This window comes from Rutilus rutilus, assembly GCF_951802725.1.
Source record: "Rutilus rutilus genome assembly, chromosome: 1".
NCBI classification, from domain to species: domain Eukaryota; kingdom Metazoa; phylum Chordata; class Actinopteri; order Cypriniformes; family Leuciscidae; genus Rutilus; species Rutilus rutilus.
In genome coordinates this window covers 15,518,747-15,537,432 of record NC_140209.1, presented here as the reverse complement: position 1 = coordinate 15,537,432, position 18,686 = coordinate 15,518,747, and the positions used below count along the sequence as shown (strand labels likewise).

At 39.5% G+C, this 18,686-nt stretch overlaps 1 protein-coding gene across 1 annotated transcript in view; it reads right to left on the bottom strand.

The window, feature by feature from the left end:
- LOC311276535 (uncharacterized protein) overlaps nt 1-18,092 on the bottom strand; it is a 43,716-nt gene extending 25,624 nt beyond the window's left edge. The window contains exon 1 of the mRNA XM_084386235.1: nt 17,967-18,092. Within this exon, the coding sequence (XP_084242361.1) occupies nt 17,967-18,024 (58 nt within the window). The 5' untranslated portion in view covers nt 18,025-18,092. The remainder of the gene's footprint in view (nt 1-17,966) is intronic.
- Between the last annotated feature and the right edge of the window lie 594 nt (nt 18,093-18,686).

Genomic DNA, 18,686 nt, shown 5'->3' with positions numbered 1-18,686 from the left:
TGCCAGCTAGTGTGCCTCACGAAGCGCATGTAAGGACCCAAGCAATCAATTGTCAGTGCGGGCGGGCTTTTATCTATACTACCATAGTTTCTTCATATTGCGTTTGTAAAGAATAACACCAAATCAGTAAAATAACAAATAGGCGATTACATTACGAAATATCTCCTGCTTTTTTTTTTTTTTTTGCTTTTTTTTGCACTTCCTGCTTTTCCCTGCTTGAGAATTCCTGTCCAATGAATGGACGACCTTAGCGCACGTGTGGTTTTGTTTACACATTTTGGTTCACTTGTAAAAAGAGCAGTGTGAAAACGAACCGTACCAAACAAAAAAAATCAACATTCTATTTGGTCCGGACCAAAGCAAGTGAACTATCGGACTTTCCTGGTGTGAATACACCCTTATATTTATGTACACTCGCAATAAAACACAACATTGTGCTTTTGTAAAAAAACATTCAAGCAATCCCACCCCCGAAATGGCGCTATTTTTTAAATGAAACTAAAATGCTCACGGCTGCATGGGCAATAACACGTCTACAGCGAGGAACGAGCAGAACAGAGTGAATGTTTTTTAGGATGTCCGTATTTCACTTTCGCTCATCATATACTCACCCTCATGTTGTTTTAATCCTTAATGAATTTCTTTCTTCTGCTGAACAGAAAGGAAGATATTTAGGAGAATGTCAGTAACCAGACAGTTTCTGATCCCATTGACTTCCATAGTAGGAAAAAAATGTATACTATGGAAGTCAATGAGACCAGAAACTGTCTGGTTACTGACATTCTTCTAAATATCTTCCTTTCTGTTCAGCAGAAGAAAGAAATTAATAAAGGATTGAAACAACATGAGGGTGAGTATATGATGACAGAATTTTCCATTTAAAGTGGAGTATCCCTTTAAGTTAGCGATTTAAAAGCCCCCGCCGCGGTGTCACACATCAATTAACCAGTGGGAAAAAATTCTCAGTCACATCGCTATTATATTTATATATAAATACAATATACAATGGGCCTACCTGATTTTGAACACAAGAGGGCAGTATAGCCCTATGTATGACTTTTTTTTTTTTACTAAATAGCGCATTCTGGCTGATTTTAAACTTGTACATAATTCTTGAATTGAAAAAAACTGAATAAACCCAAAACTAGTTCTGTTTCGGTTTAGTTCTGATATTTGTATAATTTTATATAAAAATAAATGGTGTATAATTAAATTTTAAGAAGATATGAGATGTTTTCTGAATCCTTTTTTGACATTATTTTAATCCCTCGCCATGTCAAAACCGTTTGAAATATTTAATATCCGTTCACAATTTAGCATCTTTAATGTATTTTCATCGTGTTAAAAAAGTTTGGTGTGAATAAAAAAAAAAACACTTAGCAGGAGTGGGTAAAAAGCAGAGGCTGAATTTGCAAATAAATTCACATTCAAACCAAAATATCTGACTTCCTATTGGTCGAAGCTAATAACTGTATATTAGAAAGTTGTCCGGCTCGATGAGACCAATGTACGTACTGATTTTTAAAACTGTGGGTAAAACTAACCCCCCCACTTTTGTCAAAAGCATTTTGAAAGTGACACACTTCCTGCTGCCAGTTGGTGGCGCTATAACTTTGACTCACAATAGTTACATCCATCTGATCGGCCTCTTACCACGAACACACTGGTGAAGTTTCATCAAGATCAGTTAATGTATGCAGAAGTTATACCACTTCGTGTTTCTCTTTTCTCGCCATAAATTCGTTTCCTCGCCACGGCCAAACCGTTCGAGATATCAAAAATCCGTCCGCAATTTAGAATCCTCAATGTCTTGACTTCATGCACACCGAGTTTGGTGGGGATTGGATGAATTCTCTAGGAGGAGTACTTCGCATTCCACAGCAAGCGTTTTCCAAACAACCCATAATAGCCGACTTCCTGTTGGGCTGGCGTAAAACTTGACCAGGGGAAAGTTGTTCGGCCCGATGAGATCTATATGTGTACCGAGTTTCATATTAATTAATGCAAGCGTGTTTGATCTATGGACCAAGTTTTGGGACCCCCGTTCAAGGGGGCGCTGTTGAGCCCCCCTGCCACGCCCGGGTACCAGCTTCAGCCCGTTCCTGATGGCAGGGGGTTCTGACTTGTGTGCAAAGTTACAAGAGTTTTTGAGCACGTTAAGGACCCCAAAAGCCCCTGAAACCTTGATTAACAATGTAAAAGCAATAGTCAAATCCCCCCCTCCCCTCACACACACAGAGACACAGAGAGAGGGAGAGAAAATTCTTCAGAATATCCACATTCAAACCAAAATATCTCTCTTCCTGTTCGTCAGAGATAGTTCATGTAAATTAGAAAGTTGTCCGTCTTGATGAGAACAATACACATACCAAGTTTTGTTGCTGTTGATAAAACTAACCCCCCCACTTATGACTAAAGGTGGCGCTACTGAGCCCCTCACCACGCCCGTTTCTGAAACTTTGCACATGTCTACTGGCTAATAAATGTGATGTGTCTGTCGAGTTTCATCCAATTTCAAGTATGTTAAGAGTCTCAAAAGCATCAAAAAAGAATATTAAAGTTTGAAGCGTTGCCATGGCAACAGTATTAAAGATATCAAAAATCCTTTCACAGGTCTACATCTGCCGTGTGTTTACATTATACACATAAAGTTTGAAGCAAATCGGGTAAAAATAAGAGGGTGATTTCAAAGCATTTTGAAAGGGACACACTTCCTGTTGCCAGTTGGTGGCGCTATAACTTTGACTCACAATAGTCACATCCATGTGATCGACCTCTTACAACGAACACACTGCTGAAGTTTAATCAAGATCAGTTAATGTATGCAGAAGTTATAACACACTTCCTGTTTCCATTATTCGCCATAAATTCGTGTCCTCGCCACAGCCAAACCGTTCGAGATATCAAAAATCCGTCCGCAATTTAGCATCCTCAATGTCTTGACTTCATGCTGACTGAGTTTGGAGGCGAATGGATGAATTCCCTAGGAGGAGTACATTAAATTCCACAGCATGCGTTTCCAAACAACCCATAATAGCCGACTTCCTGTTGGGCTGGCGTAAAAAGTAAAAGTACGAAAGTTATTTGGCCCGATGAGATCTATATGTGTACCAAGTTTCATATTATTACATGCAAGCGTGTTTGATTTATGGACCAAGTTTTCGGACCCCGTTCCAGGGGGCGCTGTCGAGCCTCCCTGCCACGCCAGTGTCCCAGCTTCAGCCCGGCCCTAATGGCCGCGGGTTCTGACCTGTGTGCAAAGTTTCAAGAGTTTTCGAGCACGTTAAGGGCCCCAAAAGTGCCCGAAAGGTTGAAAAAAAAATAATAATAAAATATAGCTGCGAGCAGCGATTGCGGGCCCAAGCCGGTGGCACCGCCACCCCGGTGCCTTTAGTTACCTAAAGGCACCGGGGATGGCGGTGCCACCGGCTTTGGCCCTCCATCGCTGCTCGCAGCTATATTTATATATATATATATATATATATATATATATATATATATATATATATATATATATACACACACACACACACATATATATATTTTATTTTGCGATGTATATTTATATATTTTTTTTGCGATGTATTTGGATGCTAAACTATTCTTTATTATAGGCTTTGTACTTCACTCGTGTTCCAATATCGATGGAAAAAATCATCCTCTTCACGCGCGCAAAAATGTGCTTGGAAACATCACAGTGGAGCTCTGCTTACTGTGAATGGTACAGATTGTACTACTGACTATTTAAACAGAGCAGTGTAATTCGTTTATGTTAGGTTGACTATTTTTATTATTATATTGTATTAGGGCTATAATGAATGTCAAGATTGCAATTCTGGAATGTGTGTGTGACGCGGTTGCGGTTGAACAGTGGACACAAAAACATAAATAAAATGTTTTAGTTAATTCATAAATAAAATGTTTTAGTTAATTCCTACATCCATAGGAATACATTGAAAATGCTCGCTCTACTCCGCACCATTATCAATGTCTGTGCGGACGTCTGTATTTTACTAGTATATAGTATACTATAGTTAGCGATTTAAAAGCCCTCAGCGGTGTCACATGTCGATTAACCGGTGGGAAAATTTTTATCACAGTCACATCCCTAATATATTTATATATAAATACAATAGGCCTACCTGAAAGAGAATTTTACTTGCCCGACCAAAGTATAGCCTGATTAGAACGTCAATAACAAAAAAATAACTTATCAATTTATTAATAAGTTATTAATAACTTAATCACTAAAACGAGAGATTATTCTAATTTCATTACATTCATTTTAAGTTGCAATCAGCAGTTAATAATAAATGTATTACTGATCAATGGTAACAAGGTTGCACTGCTGAGGCTCATGCTGCTTCTCCAGGAGAATTGTAAATAAATGAGCGCAGCACACAAAAAAGCAACCCAGTTAACAACATACTGACTATAAAAATTACAAATATGGAGTTTTTATATATTTTATAACATATGATAGAGTTAAGCAACCTCACTTGACGAGTAGGCAACTATTTCCTGAATACAATCACAATTGAAACTGTGACATTGATTTCATACAACAGGTTAATAAACAGTTACAATTAAGTCACTTACATTTTAGATGCAATATTGACTGTTTTTGTTCTGTTTCAGCAGCAAAAATAGTTAAACAAAGATCACAGCAACTTGTTTTCTCATTACTGAATGATTCAGCATTTTGAAACGAATCGCTTGACTCAAAGATTCAATGGTCAATCCATAAACATCTGTCTCAATCATGAATGACTCAGTCATTGGAATGAATCGTTTCAACGAATGAATCAATGACTCGCTCATTAAGATGGTCGCCTGGCGACACCTAATGGCGGTTTAGTGTTATGTTTAAAAGTATCATTCTTTCCAACGTGCACCATTATCAATGTCCGTGCGGACGTCCGTTTTTTTACTTTCACTTTTATATTAGCGATTTAAAAGCACCCGCTCGTGTCACACGTCGCTTAACCGATGGGAAAATATCCTCACAGTCATATACCTAATAAATTTATATTTAAATACAATAGGCCTACCTAGTAAAACGTTTTATATACTATTTTGATATCCTTTTGGACACAAGAGGGGAGTATAGCCCTATGTTTGCTTTTTTGTTGAAACAAATAGCACTAAATAGCCTGTTTTTAACTTTTTCATACTTCTTGAATTGCAAAAACAGAATAAAATAGGTTTAGTTCTAATATTTGTATAATTTTATATAAAAATAAATGGTGTATAATTAAATTTTAAGAATATATGAGATGTTTTCTGATTCCTTTTTTGACATTACTTTAATCCCTCGCCATGTCAAAACCGTTTGAGATATTCAATATCCGTTCTCAATTTAGCATATTTAATGTATTTTCATCATGTTGAAAAAGTTTGGTGTGAATAAAAAAAAAAACACTTAGCAGGAGTGGGTAAAAAGCAGAGGCTGAATTTGCAAATAAATCCACATTCAAACCAAAATATCTGACTTCCTGTTGGTCCAAGCTAATGACTGCAAATTAGAAAGTTGTCCAGCTCGATGAGACCAATATACTTACTGATTTTTGTAATTGTGGGTAAACCTAACCCCCCCACTTTTGTCAAAAACATTTTGAAAGTGACACACTTCCTGCTGCCAGTTGGTGGCGCTATAACTTTGACTCACAATAGTTACATCCATCTGATCGGCCTCTTACCACGAACACACTGCTGAAGTTTCATCAAGATCAGTTAATGTATGCTAAAGTTATACCACTTCGTGTTTCTCTTTTCTCGCAATAAATGCATTTCCTCACCACGACCAAAGCGTTCGAGATATCAAAAATCCGTCCGCAATTTAGCATCCTCAATGTCTTGACTTCATGCACACCGAGTTTGGTGGCGATTTAATTAATTCTCTAGGAGAAGTGTTTCAAATTCCACAGCAAGCGTTCTCCAAACAACCCATAATTGCCGACTTCCTGTTGGGCTGGTGTAAAACTTAGAGCACGAAAGTTGTTCAGCCCGATGTGATCTATATGTGTACCGAGTTTCATATCATTACATGCAAGTGTGTTTGATTTATGGACAAGTGTTTGGATCCCGTTCCAGGGGGCGCTGTTGAGCCCCCCTGCCACGCCCGGGTACCAGCTTCAGCCCGGCCCTGATGGCCGCAGGTTCTGACCTGTGTGCAAAGTTTCAAGAGTTTTCGAGCACGTTAAGGGCCCCAAAAGCCCCTGAAACCTTGAAACACACTGAAATCAATTGGAAATTCCCTCCCACCCCTCACACACACAGAGACAGAGAGAGAGAGAGAGAGAAAATTCTCCAAAAAATCACATTCAAACCAAAATATCTGACTTCCTGTTGCTCTCAGCTAATAAGTGTGAATTAGAAAGTTGTCCGGTTTAATGAGAACAATATACATAGCGAGTTTAGTGACTCTATGTAAAACTAAGCCCCCATTTTTGACTAAAGGTGGCGCTACTGAGCCCCTCACCACGCCCGTTTCTGAAACTTTGCACATGTCTACTGGCTAATAAATGTGATGTGTCTGTCGAGTTTCATGCAATTTCAAGCATGTTAAGAGTCTCAAAAGCATCAAAAAAGAATATTAAAGTTTGATGCGTTGCCACGGCAACAGTATCTAAGATATCAATAAACCTTTCACAGGTCTACATCTGCCGTGTGTCCACATTATTCACATAAAGTTTGAAGCAAATCGGGTTAAAATAAGAGGGTGATTTCAAAGCATTTTGAAAGTGACACACTTCCTGCTGCCAGTTGGTGGCGCTATAACTTTGACTCACAATAGTCACATCAATGTGATCAGCCTCTGAGCAAGAACACTCTGCTGAAGTTTTATCAAGATCAGTCAATGTATGCAGAAGTTATAATACACTTCCTGTGTCCCATTATTCGCCATAAATTCGTTTCCTCGCCACAGCCAAACCGTTCGAGATATCAAAAATCCCCTGGCAATTTTTCATCCTCAATGTCTTGACTTCATGCACACCGAGTTTGGTGCTGACCGGGTGAATTCCCTAAGAGAAGTGTTTCAAATTCCTAAGCATGCGTTTCCAAACAACCCTAAATAGTCGACTTCCTGTTGGGCTGGCGTAAAACTTAGAGCATGAAAGTTGTGCGGCCCGATGAGATCTATATGTGTTCCGAGTTTCATATTATTACATGCAAGCGTGTTTGATTTATGGACCAAGTTTTCGGACCCCGTTCCAGGGGGCGCTGTTGAGCCTCCCTGCCACGCCCGGGTACCAGCTTCAGCCCGGCCCTGATGGCCGCGGGTTCTGACTCGTGTGCAAAGTTTCAAGAGTTTTTGAGCATGTTAAGAGCCCCAAAAATGCCTGAATAGTCGTAAGAAAAATAATAATAATAATAATAATCCTACCGAAAACAATAGGGCCTTCGCCCTTTCAGGGCTTGGGCCCTAATAATCCTTAGAAGAACAATAGGGCTCTGCGCCCTTTCAGGGCTTGGGCCCTAATAATAATAATAAACAGAGCAATTCCAAGAGGGTCCTCACACCATCGGTGCTCGGGCCCTAATAACAGGTGCACATTTTTTGAGTAGAGTAGTAGGAGCAGGATCAAGATGACAGGAAGATGAGTTTGCTTTGTTAATTAGCTCAGAGATATAAGCAGGGGTTGGAGGGGCAAAAGCAGTGAGAGTACCAAGTGTAGAAGAGGTGGGGAAGACATGTGTAACAATAGTAGAGGTAGTGGATTGGAAGAGTCTTACTTTGAAAGAAGTGCAGAAATGACTCACAGAGGTCTGCGGAGTTAAGGCCAATTTATACTTCTGCGTCGAGTGTACGCCGTAGTGTACGTCGTAGGCTACGCACGTAGGTGACTCCGTCGTGAGCATTTATACTTCTGCGTTATGTTTGTGTTGCTCTACAGTTACACCACCGAGACGCTAGTTGGCGGGGGCGGGTTTTAATTTTCCACTGTGTTTAGATTCCTCGCGGCTGTTTTGAGTTTAGGCTACTAGCGTCTGAAAGAAAGTGGATCATGTTGGAGTTGGAGCTTATCGAGGTGGAAAAACAGTTTTAGTGAAATCACTAAAACTAAAAGGCAGAAACGAGAGAAGGCGTCGGAGGAGATGGTACGTGCAACCTGTGAACCTGTTGACGGTTGAACCGAATTTAAAAATGACGGGCGTTGCAGAAGAACACGCCGGAAATGTGTAGGAGGAAATGCGATGCTACCAAGCCGACCAATCACAGATCTTGCGGTCCGCGTCGCCGCGACGCGTAGTTAAATTTTTGAGGAGGTGCGCGTCAGGGTACGGCGAAGGGTACGACGTATGATATGCGTCTATGCGTATGCTACGCCGTACCTACTACGCGCACCCGACGCAGAAGTATAAATTGGCCTTTACTCATAGCGGGTGCAGGAGGGTTGGTGAGTTTGTTGACTATAGAAAACAGTGTTTTTGGTCGAGAGGATGCATTGTTAATGATGGTAGAGTAGTAACTAGAGCGTGCAGTATTTCTAGCAGATTTGTAGAACTGAATATGGTCATTGTAAGCAGTAAGGTGAACAGTTAAACCAGTTTTCCTGTACAGGCGTTCAAGACGATGACCAGCTGTTTTTAGATTGCGAAGTGCTGGGGTAAACCAGGGAGATGTGTGCGTAGAAGGCACAAATCTACTTTTAAGAGGGGCGTGGATATTGAGGGCAGTGGAAATACAGGCATTATAATTGGTAAGGATATCAAGTGAGCTTGTGTGTTCAGTGATGTCAGAGAGATGAGTTTGTACAGATTCAGAAAACAGTATAGGATCAACAGAATTTAGGTTACGGTATGTTATAGTGGATTTCACCCTGAGGCGGGGAAGAGGCATTTCACATTTTAGTTCAACGAGGTGGTGATCAGCCAGTCCAATCTGAGAACCAAGCACGGAAACATTATGTAAACCAGTAGTGCAGACGAGATCAAGTGTGTGACCTTTTGAGTGTGTAGCAAAATCGACATGTTGTACAAGATTGAAACATTCAAATACTGACAAGAGTTCTCGTGATTCAGCACAATCGGTATCAACGTGTATATTGAAGTCACCAAGTAATATAACACATTGAGATAAAATCAGATGAAAGGGTTAACAGTTCATGTAGTTCACTGAAAAAGTTTGACATAGATTTAGGTGGACGATACAGGAGAATCAAGAGCATTGGAGATGTGCCAGAAACTTTGAGAACTAAATATTCAAAGGTTGAAGTCACATGAAAGTCAATAGTTTTGACAGAAATGCTGTTGCGATAAACAGCAGCCAGGCCACCACCCCTTGATGGCAGACGAGGTTTGGCCAGGTAGCTGTATCCAGAGGGAGTGAGTAGATTAAGGTGGAAATAGTCATTAGGAGTTTGCCATGTTTCAGTGAGGAGCAAAAAGTCAAAGTTTTTTCTCAGTTAGTAGTGAGCAAAGAACAGTAGCCTTATCAGTGAGAGACTGACAGTTAAACAGCGCAACTGCAGGATCGAGCGCGCAATTATTGCGTGTATATGGATTAGTCAGAGACAGATCACAGGAAACCGTTATTAGTGAGGTAAGATGTATACCACAGTGAGTAGACGGCAGCATAGAATTACAGATATCCGATCTGTTCGACCAGATGGAAGGAATGGCTACCGACAATGGGCAGCGCGATGAGAAATGGCGACGACAGACGATGTACATAGCGCGGTCGCCTAGCAACCCCGAGCTCCGTGCAGAGTCTCTGGACACCTTCTAAACCTGGATTTCGTGAGAATCACCCAACTGCGTAGCCTGAAATCTCATCCTCGTCTTGATGCGACCACATAGCATCAGAATTTTTAAAATGCCCTTGAAGCCAATTTTCTTATTGCACATAGGCCTATAAGATTAAGGTCTGAACTTACTATAACCATTATTTTTAGAAGATTTAAAAAAAAAAAATCCTATATAATTATTTACATTTTTTAGATGAAGTCCATAAAAAAATTATCATTACCGTAACATGACATTACATTAAATATATGGTTAAAAATGTGTATTTTTGGCTAATGTTAAAGTAGACTCTTATTACTCGTGCTCAAACCTATGTAAAACTCTGGAGAAATTACTTTTTTATATTTATTATTTTTTGTAATTTCCTTATTTTCTCTCATTACCGAAACATACGTGATGATTTACAGTTTCTTTTATTTAATTGTTTCACTAAAAGATAACATACACATTTGTTATGTAGAAGACCTTAAATAAGTAGTGTTGTATAATATGTATACATTTTAAAACAAAATATGAGTATCTAATTATTACTTAATTTGTAAAAAAGTTACATGTTGTGGTAATGAAAATGCCATTTCGGTAATGAGGATCAATGTTTCGGAAATGAGATTTAGCACACACATTCACTGTTGACAAAGGGGTTTGATGCCTAACTCTATTTTACATATTTAAAACACATACAATTGTTAAAAGTATATTTATTTCATAAACAGTGTTTCATTTTCTCATTTATTGTAATCACCACAGTACCATGCCTTGTGTTAACACGTGTTTACAAGTTACAATCGTGTGAGGTCCTGAGTAGTCTTAATTTGAAAAAATAAGTATTTGAACACCCTGCTATTTTGCAAGTTCTCCCACTTAGAAATCATGGAGGGGTCTGAAATTGTCATCGTAGGTGCATGTCCACTGTGAGAGACATAATCTAAAAAAAAAAAAATCCAGAAATCACAATGTATGATTTTTTAACTATTTATTTGTATGATACAGCTGCAAATAAGTATTTGAACACCTGAGAAAATCAATGTTAATATTTGGTACAGTAGCCTTTGTTTGCAATTACAGAGGTCAAACGTTTCCTGTAGTTTTTCACCAGGTTTGCACACACTGCAGGAGGGATTTTGGCCCACTCCTCCACACAGATCTTCTCTAGATCAGTCAAGTTTCTGGGCTGTCGCTGAGAAACATGGAGTTTGAGCTCCCTCCAAAGATTCTCTATTGGGTTTAGGTCTGGAGACTGGCTAGGCCACGCCAGAACCTTGATATGCTTCTTACAGAGCCACTCCTTGGTTATCCTGGCTGTGTGCTTCGGGTCATTGTCATGTTGGAAGACCCAGCCTCGACCCATCTTCAATGCTCTAACTGAGGGAAGGAGGTTGTTCCCCAAAATCTCGCAATACATGGCCCCGGTCATCCTCTCCTTAATACAGTCCAGTCGCCCTGTCCCATGTGCAGAAAAACACCCCCAAAGCATGATGCTACCACCCCCATGCTTCACAGTAGGGATGGTGTTCTTGGGATGGTACTTATCATTCTTCTTCCTCCAAACTTGTTTAGTGGAATTATGACCAAAAAGTTCTATTTTGCTCTCATCTGACCACATGACTTTCTCCCATGACTCCTCTGGATCATCCAAATGGTCATTGCCAACTTTAAGACGGGCCTTGACATGTGCTCATTTAAGCAGGGGAACCTTCTGTGCCATGCATGATTTCAAACCATGACGTCTTAGTGTATTACCAACAGTAACCTTGGAAACGGTGGTCCCAGCTCTTTTCAGGTCATTGACCAGCTCCTCCCGTGTAGTTCTGGGCTGATTTCTCACCTTTCTTAGGATCATTAAGACTCCACGAGGTGAGATCTTGCATGGAGCCCCAGTCCGAGGGAGATTGACAGTCATGTTTAGCTTCTTCCATTTTCTAATGATTGCTCCAACAGTGGACCTTTTTTCACCAAGCTGCTTGGCAATTTCCCCGTAGCCCTTTCCAGCCTTGTGGAGGTGTACAATTTTGTCTCTAGTGTCTTTGGACAGCTCTTTGGTCTTGGCCATGTTAGTAGTTGGATTCTTACTGATTGTATGGGGTGGACAGGTGTCTTTATGCAGCTAACGACCTCAAACAGGTGCATCTAATTTAGGATAATAAATGGAGTGGAGGTGGACATTTTAAAGGCAGACTAACAGGTCTTTGAGGGTAAGAATTCTAGCTGATAGACGGGTGTTCAAATACTTATTTGCAGCTGTATCATACAAATAAATAGTTAAAAAAACATATTGTGATTTCTGGATTTTTTTTTTTAGATTATGTCTCTCACAGTGGACATGCACCTACGATGACAATTTCAGACCCCTCCATGATTTCCAAGTGGGAGAACTTGCAAAATAGCAGGGTGTCCAAATACTTAATTTTCCTCACTGTATATAAAATACTAGGTGTGGAACTGTACACAGAAGTCACGGTTCGGTTCATACCTCGGTTCAGACATCACGGTTCGGTACGAGTTCGGTACAATGGAGGGAAAAGCAAAACAAAAATGCAGAAGGCTTGTGCATGTTTCAGGCTGTACCACCAAAGGAAAATAAATTACTTAAGCCTTGTATTTTTTAAATAAGTTTTATTAATAAAGTAAGGCATAGAACCAGTTTATTTGTAGTGCACTGACAATAGTTTTATATAATTAGTTTATGAATTAAATTAATAAAAAGACAAAAATATCTTGAGACATGTTTGGTAATTGTGCCTGAATGAATAAAAAATTAATTTGTTACATTTCAGAGTAATATATTTGTTTTCCTTAATTTTAATTAACAGTAACTTAAACACTTTTTGAATGACTGTATAAACAAAATGACGGAGTATGTTTTTATGTTTCCACTGTTCGATCGTGCCTGCGCCTCACTCACACACACACACAAATATAAGTAAACACTTTGCGACTTTTCGATCGTGCCCGCGTCACGCTCTCCGTCTCTGCAAGTTTCGGAAGGGAATGATTCAGATTTCTCTTGACAGCCTGCTTCAGAGCATAGACAGTAAAATAAATGGACACAGCATGACATTTGGATTCAACGGAGAAAAGTGAAGTCAATTAGAAACTCTCACTTCCTGATGGCTGAGCGTACTGCGCAGACTCAAACTGAGCTTGACGACGTAGATGTGACATGAGCAACCCGTCTGTCTTCTAGTAGCTGTGCCAAGAGAAATCTGAATCATTCCCTTCCAAAACTTGCAGAGACGGAGAGTGTGAGTAGGAGCTGTCCATGAGCTAGGAGAAGGAGAAACTTTTGCTAAGTATTCTGATTAATTATTTTGTCATTTTGCCTCCGCGTCCCCCAGATTGCGCGTAAGCTTCTCCTCCTGTCTATACAGTAATTTTTCTACTGTCCGACAGTCACGTGGTTATGATGCAATCGTTAGCCTATTTTTACAAAAACTGCTTCTACAGGGCCATAAAGTAAGATACAAGGTAATGGAGCATTTTATAAATTTTCGTGTTTCTTTAGAAATAAATGGACAAATGGGGCCCTATCTTGCACCCAGCGCAATTGACTTTGCACACCGACGCATGTATCATTCCTATTTTGAACCCGCGCACAGCAGACTTTTCCCTCCACAGACGCACATTGGTAAACTAGAAAATGCATTTGCGCTCCCGGGGGCGGTTCAGCGCAAAGAGGAGGCGTGTTCTGGCGCAAACGTTTCCTGGTGCTATTTTGCAGTTTCAGAAAACAATTCCACCACTGACCAGGAGAAACCTAGTCTAAAGTCAGTGGTGCGTTGCGCATGTTATTCATATACTATTTTAAGGGCGGTTGCTTGGCCATAATGTAGCGTAAGCACAACGTGCATACACTTTGCTTATTTCATCTACACACAGACGCAGCAGTTTTCATTTTTAGAAAACCATACATTATTACAAGGAAAAATATTAACACACGAGGGAAATCATTGTTGTGTCCATGAAGATGTGAAAAAATAGGCATAAATCTAGCTTACACATTAACCCAAATTATCATACGCCTGTTTAACCAAAGTTAATTTGGGTGTGTTTCTCCCATCCCCAATGTCACTTCTCTGTGTTTGACGAGAACGTTGGTCTCCTCGGCTGTGAACCGCTCCTGGTGTGCGGCAAATCCGCCGTTATAATAGCAATCCACCATGGAACAAGCACACCTGCTCTTAAAGGGACACTAGGTAACTTTTTAACCTTAACTGAACAGCTTCGGAGTCAGTGGAATGGTTACTTATTTCGGGTTGAATGGTGGTGGTTTCGCACCCCCCGGTGCCCGAGAGCGGAAAAAACTCACTTGCAACTTTGGGCCGGCGGGTCGGCGGCCTCGCCGTCAGGAAGTATCGCGTGATATCAGGTCTCGCGATGTAACGAATTGCTTTACGGCACTGCACACAAAGCTAGGAAAACTTTGTCGGAGGACGAAAGAAAGAGGAAACGGCAGACTGACAGAGCAAGGAGTCAGACTCGAGTAAATATCGTTCTTGTTGATGGACTAGTAGACATCTTCAGAGGTTATCTGTGCCTGTTCGATGTCCGACGCTTTGTAACGCGTTCTGTCAGGAGGAGAAATAGGGATAGCTCACAGATGAAGTTATTACAGAGGCCAGACAGACTCACGGAGGCGATTGGCATCTCACAACTTGCACTTTATTCCCCAGTCGAACTTGTGTAACTGTCTGCCACCCGTTCTACCATCCACATCTTTACTTGATAAACAAAAGTAGGATAAGAATGAGCATCAAACTGAAATAACCCGCATACGGGTGCTCGAGGTGCACATACAACACAGACAGGCCCTGGAGTCACGCCTCTGGCAGGCTGAAGAAAGGGAGTTGTCTCCGCGTTGGTGGAAAACCACACTTCGCCGTTTCTCCCAATCCACCCAGATTCAGGATCCTCCGAATCCTCCTCGCCTTCAGTGGAAGCTAGAGAGGATGATGAGGGTGCCACATCCAAATCAGGATCTGACTCTCCTGAGTCTGTGGTGTCAGAGGGAGATGACGATACATCCTGCAGCTCGCTGGAAGGGTCAGGCTGCATAATCATCTCTAAAACTTCACTACAAGTCAAGCCCTTTCTCATGTTGCTGGCTGCTCTTCTCACCATCAAATGACTAGCAGGCTTGCATGCACGCGTTTAAATCCACTTGCTTTGTTTTTGTTTAGTCTGCATTTCTCACCATCAAAAGGGAGCAGATGCATAAATACACTTACTTTATTTTTGTTTACTCCATGTAGATCTGAGAGCTGAGGTGTATATTTTGATTTTCTCAGATGCATCAAGGTGAGTTCACACACACACGCACACACACACACACACACACACACACACACACACACACACACACACACACTTACTTTTTCATGCTATTATACTCCTTATAAACTCCATATAACTCCATGTAAAAGCCAGAAACTAAGCTTTTTTTTTGCACAGGCCTATCTAAAGGGTTAATGGTTCCACCTGGTTATCAACAGTAAAAATTACAAATTTTACCTCTTCCCAACAGGGAAAACCACCAACAATAAAAAATGCATGATTATATGGTGTCATGGCTTTGCAATCAAAAAATGTGGTTATAATGGAAGTCAATGGGGCAAAAACAGCCACGAACAGTAAATGAGGGAGAAAAAGTTAAAATCTGATGCTGCACAAAAACTAACAATGCATCAAAACCAATGTTGTTTCTAATCTTTGACATGTCCAAGACTGTGATAAAAGGTAAAAAAAAATCCAGTCCACAATCACATTTTATATTGAAAATGAGTCATTTTGTGTGTGTTTTTTTCCCAAATCAGTGACATCATTTACGAATTTGGCAATTAAAGAGTTAAAATCCTGATTTTTTTTAAAACATTTAGTATTTTTGAGCAGGACTGAGGTTGATTAATAGATTTATGCAAAAAAAATTGAAAAAAATATTTATCTGATACATTTTTACAGCAGTTTAAAGTAGTGGCTATTTTCAGCCACGAACATAACGAAAGGTTGTAAATTTGAACAATGCACAAGGGTTAAATGTGGAAAAAACAATAAAATTGGTATTTATGATGTTATTTGAAATCATGGGCAAAATAGTAGGCCTACATAAAGAGATGTTTATGTATTCTTCTTATTTTGATAGCATTTACTTTTATCATCAAAATGCCTCATGACACCTCATAAGTCTAGTTTCGCGAGAATCACCCAGTTGGAGTAATGAATAGTTGAGAGCCATAGGTACACAGTTGAGCAATAAACCCAGAGTTAAAACTCCAAGCAGTGCAGAGATGTTGCAAATAATATGCATATTCAGACCGCGGGACAATCACTGGCAGTTGGAAAACGTACTTTCATTGCAAAAAATGCAAGAAAGCAGCAGTACGTTACTCTCGTTGCTAATTGTGCACGATCAACACAGCATGACGACCTTTCAGATAAACTGAATGACTGGGGGCAACCAACCATCCAAAAGACTGTCCACAATAGATAAGCGAGGGAGTGGAGACTCACCGGCCACCTATGTAGAAGGTACAGTGCGAGAGTAGTGCGAGGATCGGCAAACAGCAGATGAGTAGTGTGAGTTGGATGAATGCCAGTGATGAGTTGAAGAGTTGTCAGTGTCTGCGTTGTATCCAAAATAATATCCAGAGGCAAGTGACAATCAATAAAGTCCAGGGAAACGTCCAGTTCAGCAGGGAAGATGATAACACGGTAGACACGAAACAGCAGTGTTCAAAACAGACAGACAAAAGTTACATTAAAACTTTTTTTTGTGTAACACAAAGTTACACAAAAGATATATTGTATCCGAATAAGTCCGTGTCTGCGTTGTATCCGAAATAAGATCCAGAGAAAGTGAGTCGTGACAGCAATAAAGTCCAAGCAAACGTCCAGTTCAGCAGGGAGATGACACGGTAGACGCGAAACACAGCACAGTGTTCAAAACAAAACAAACATACAAAAAGTTCCAGCGAGAAGCGGCAGCAAGGCGCGCACAGCGTACTCCCACCGGAAGTGACAGCCTGTGGCTGTGTGACATATTTATGCATATTATGATCAAATATATTGTATAAATTGTATATTGCGAGACTAACTAACTAAACAACCCCCAACCCAGAAAATGTTTTTTTATGGTGAAATTTCTTTTATGTTGGGGACCCCCATAAAACTTGATTCAGTTCGACCACTGGGTAAATTTATCTTCCAATTATTATTTTTAAAACATCCCGAATCCCATGTTTCTTTAGCAAGAACTATTATATATATTTGATAAATGAAACAATTATCTAACATGATATTAACATTAAAATATACAATACTGCCATATTTTGACACCAGCTTTGAGATCGATATTTATTTTACTAAAAACGTTTTGAATTATTAATGGCCGTTCACACACTCGACTTTTCCTTGCACTGACTTCCATTCATACGCATGTGAAAGTGGGACACCAGAAACACAAGCTCAAGTGAACAACCCTGTGAGAAATAACACAAGCGTTTAGCATTCAAGTAGAGTGGATTGTTTATTTTTTAATTAATTATTTTTATTTGTTATATGTTGAATTTATGTTTGTAAAAAAGCTTTTCATTTCACGACCGTCACAGTGCGTGTAGAAATTTCACATGATAAAAGAGTGGCCGTGGCTTTAACTAGTTTTAAATTCATATTTTTTTATCAGATTTATCTGTGTCCCACCACCATGTTTCACTCAACCCTGTTACTCCTTAAATGATTTTCCTTCTTTTAAAAACAGAGCATTTCTTTTTCTTTTTTTTTACACAAACTGTACATAGCTGATTCATCAACCCTGTTATCAGCGTCACTGTAAGAAGAATCTTTATAACTATGAATAACTTATATGATATTTGACAAATACAACTTTATCAGTAACTTGGTGTTTAAAAAAAACTATTTACTATTGTAAACTATGTTGAAAATGACTAAAATTGTGGTAATGTTGTTGCAAAATTGCAAATTGGGAACCAGATATAAAATAAATGTAAAATAAAACAGTTAAAATAGTATTAGCTTGATCTGATGTTGACAATCAATATAAAAATGTCTCTAACCTCCCTTTACTGACCATTTGTTGAAGAAAAACCCAGAACATTCCGTACCATTTCATAGTTCAACTGTTTATCTAAAAGTGATGAAGTGCTTGAATGTTTCTAACATGAATGTTCTTCAGCATCATGAATGAATGAAGAATAAACACCAACCTCTTTGTTCTTCAGGATCTTCAGTGTGTTTCATTCTGCAGGGTTCTGGATCACTCATGTTCTCACTGTCCTCTTTAATAAACTCAGTCTTTGCAGATTTCAGCTCTTCCTGGTGCTTTGATGCTTGTCTTCATATGTCTGAGGTCTGAGGATGTCCTAAAATACTGATGGGAATTTACAGCATTTATTGCTGAACTCCTCACATGGTCAGTTCACTGACCATGTGACGGATGTGGGAGGAGCTTCACTGATGATGCAATTTGTGTGTGAGGAGCTGATCTGATCTTACTGAGTTTGTTTTTATACTAAATGACACTTCTATGCAACATATAAATAACACTTCAAAAATATAATGATCATTTGCAGAATGCCTTTTTATAAATTTACTATATGTCCTTGAAACTTTCCATGAATGAGGTAAATTTATCTTCCAATTATTATTTTTAAAACATGATAGGCATGTGTCTTTAGCAAAAACAATTAAATATATTTGATTTGATAAATGACTCAATTATCGAACATGAAATTAAAATTTAAATATACAATACTGCCATATTTTGACACCAACTTTGAGATTGATATTTATTTTACTAAAAATGTTTGAATTATTAATGGCCATTCACACTAGACTTTTCCCTGCACTGACTTCCATTCATGCGCATGTGAAAGTGGGACACCAGAAACACAAGCTCAAGTGAACAACCCTGTGAGAAATAACAC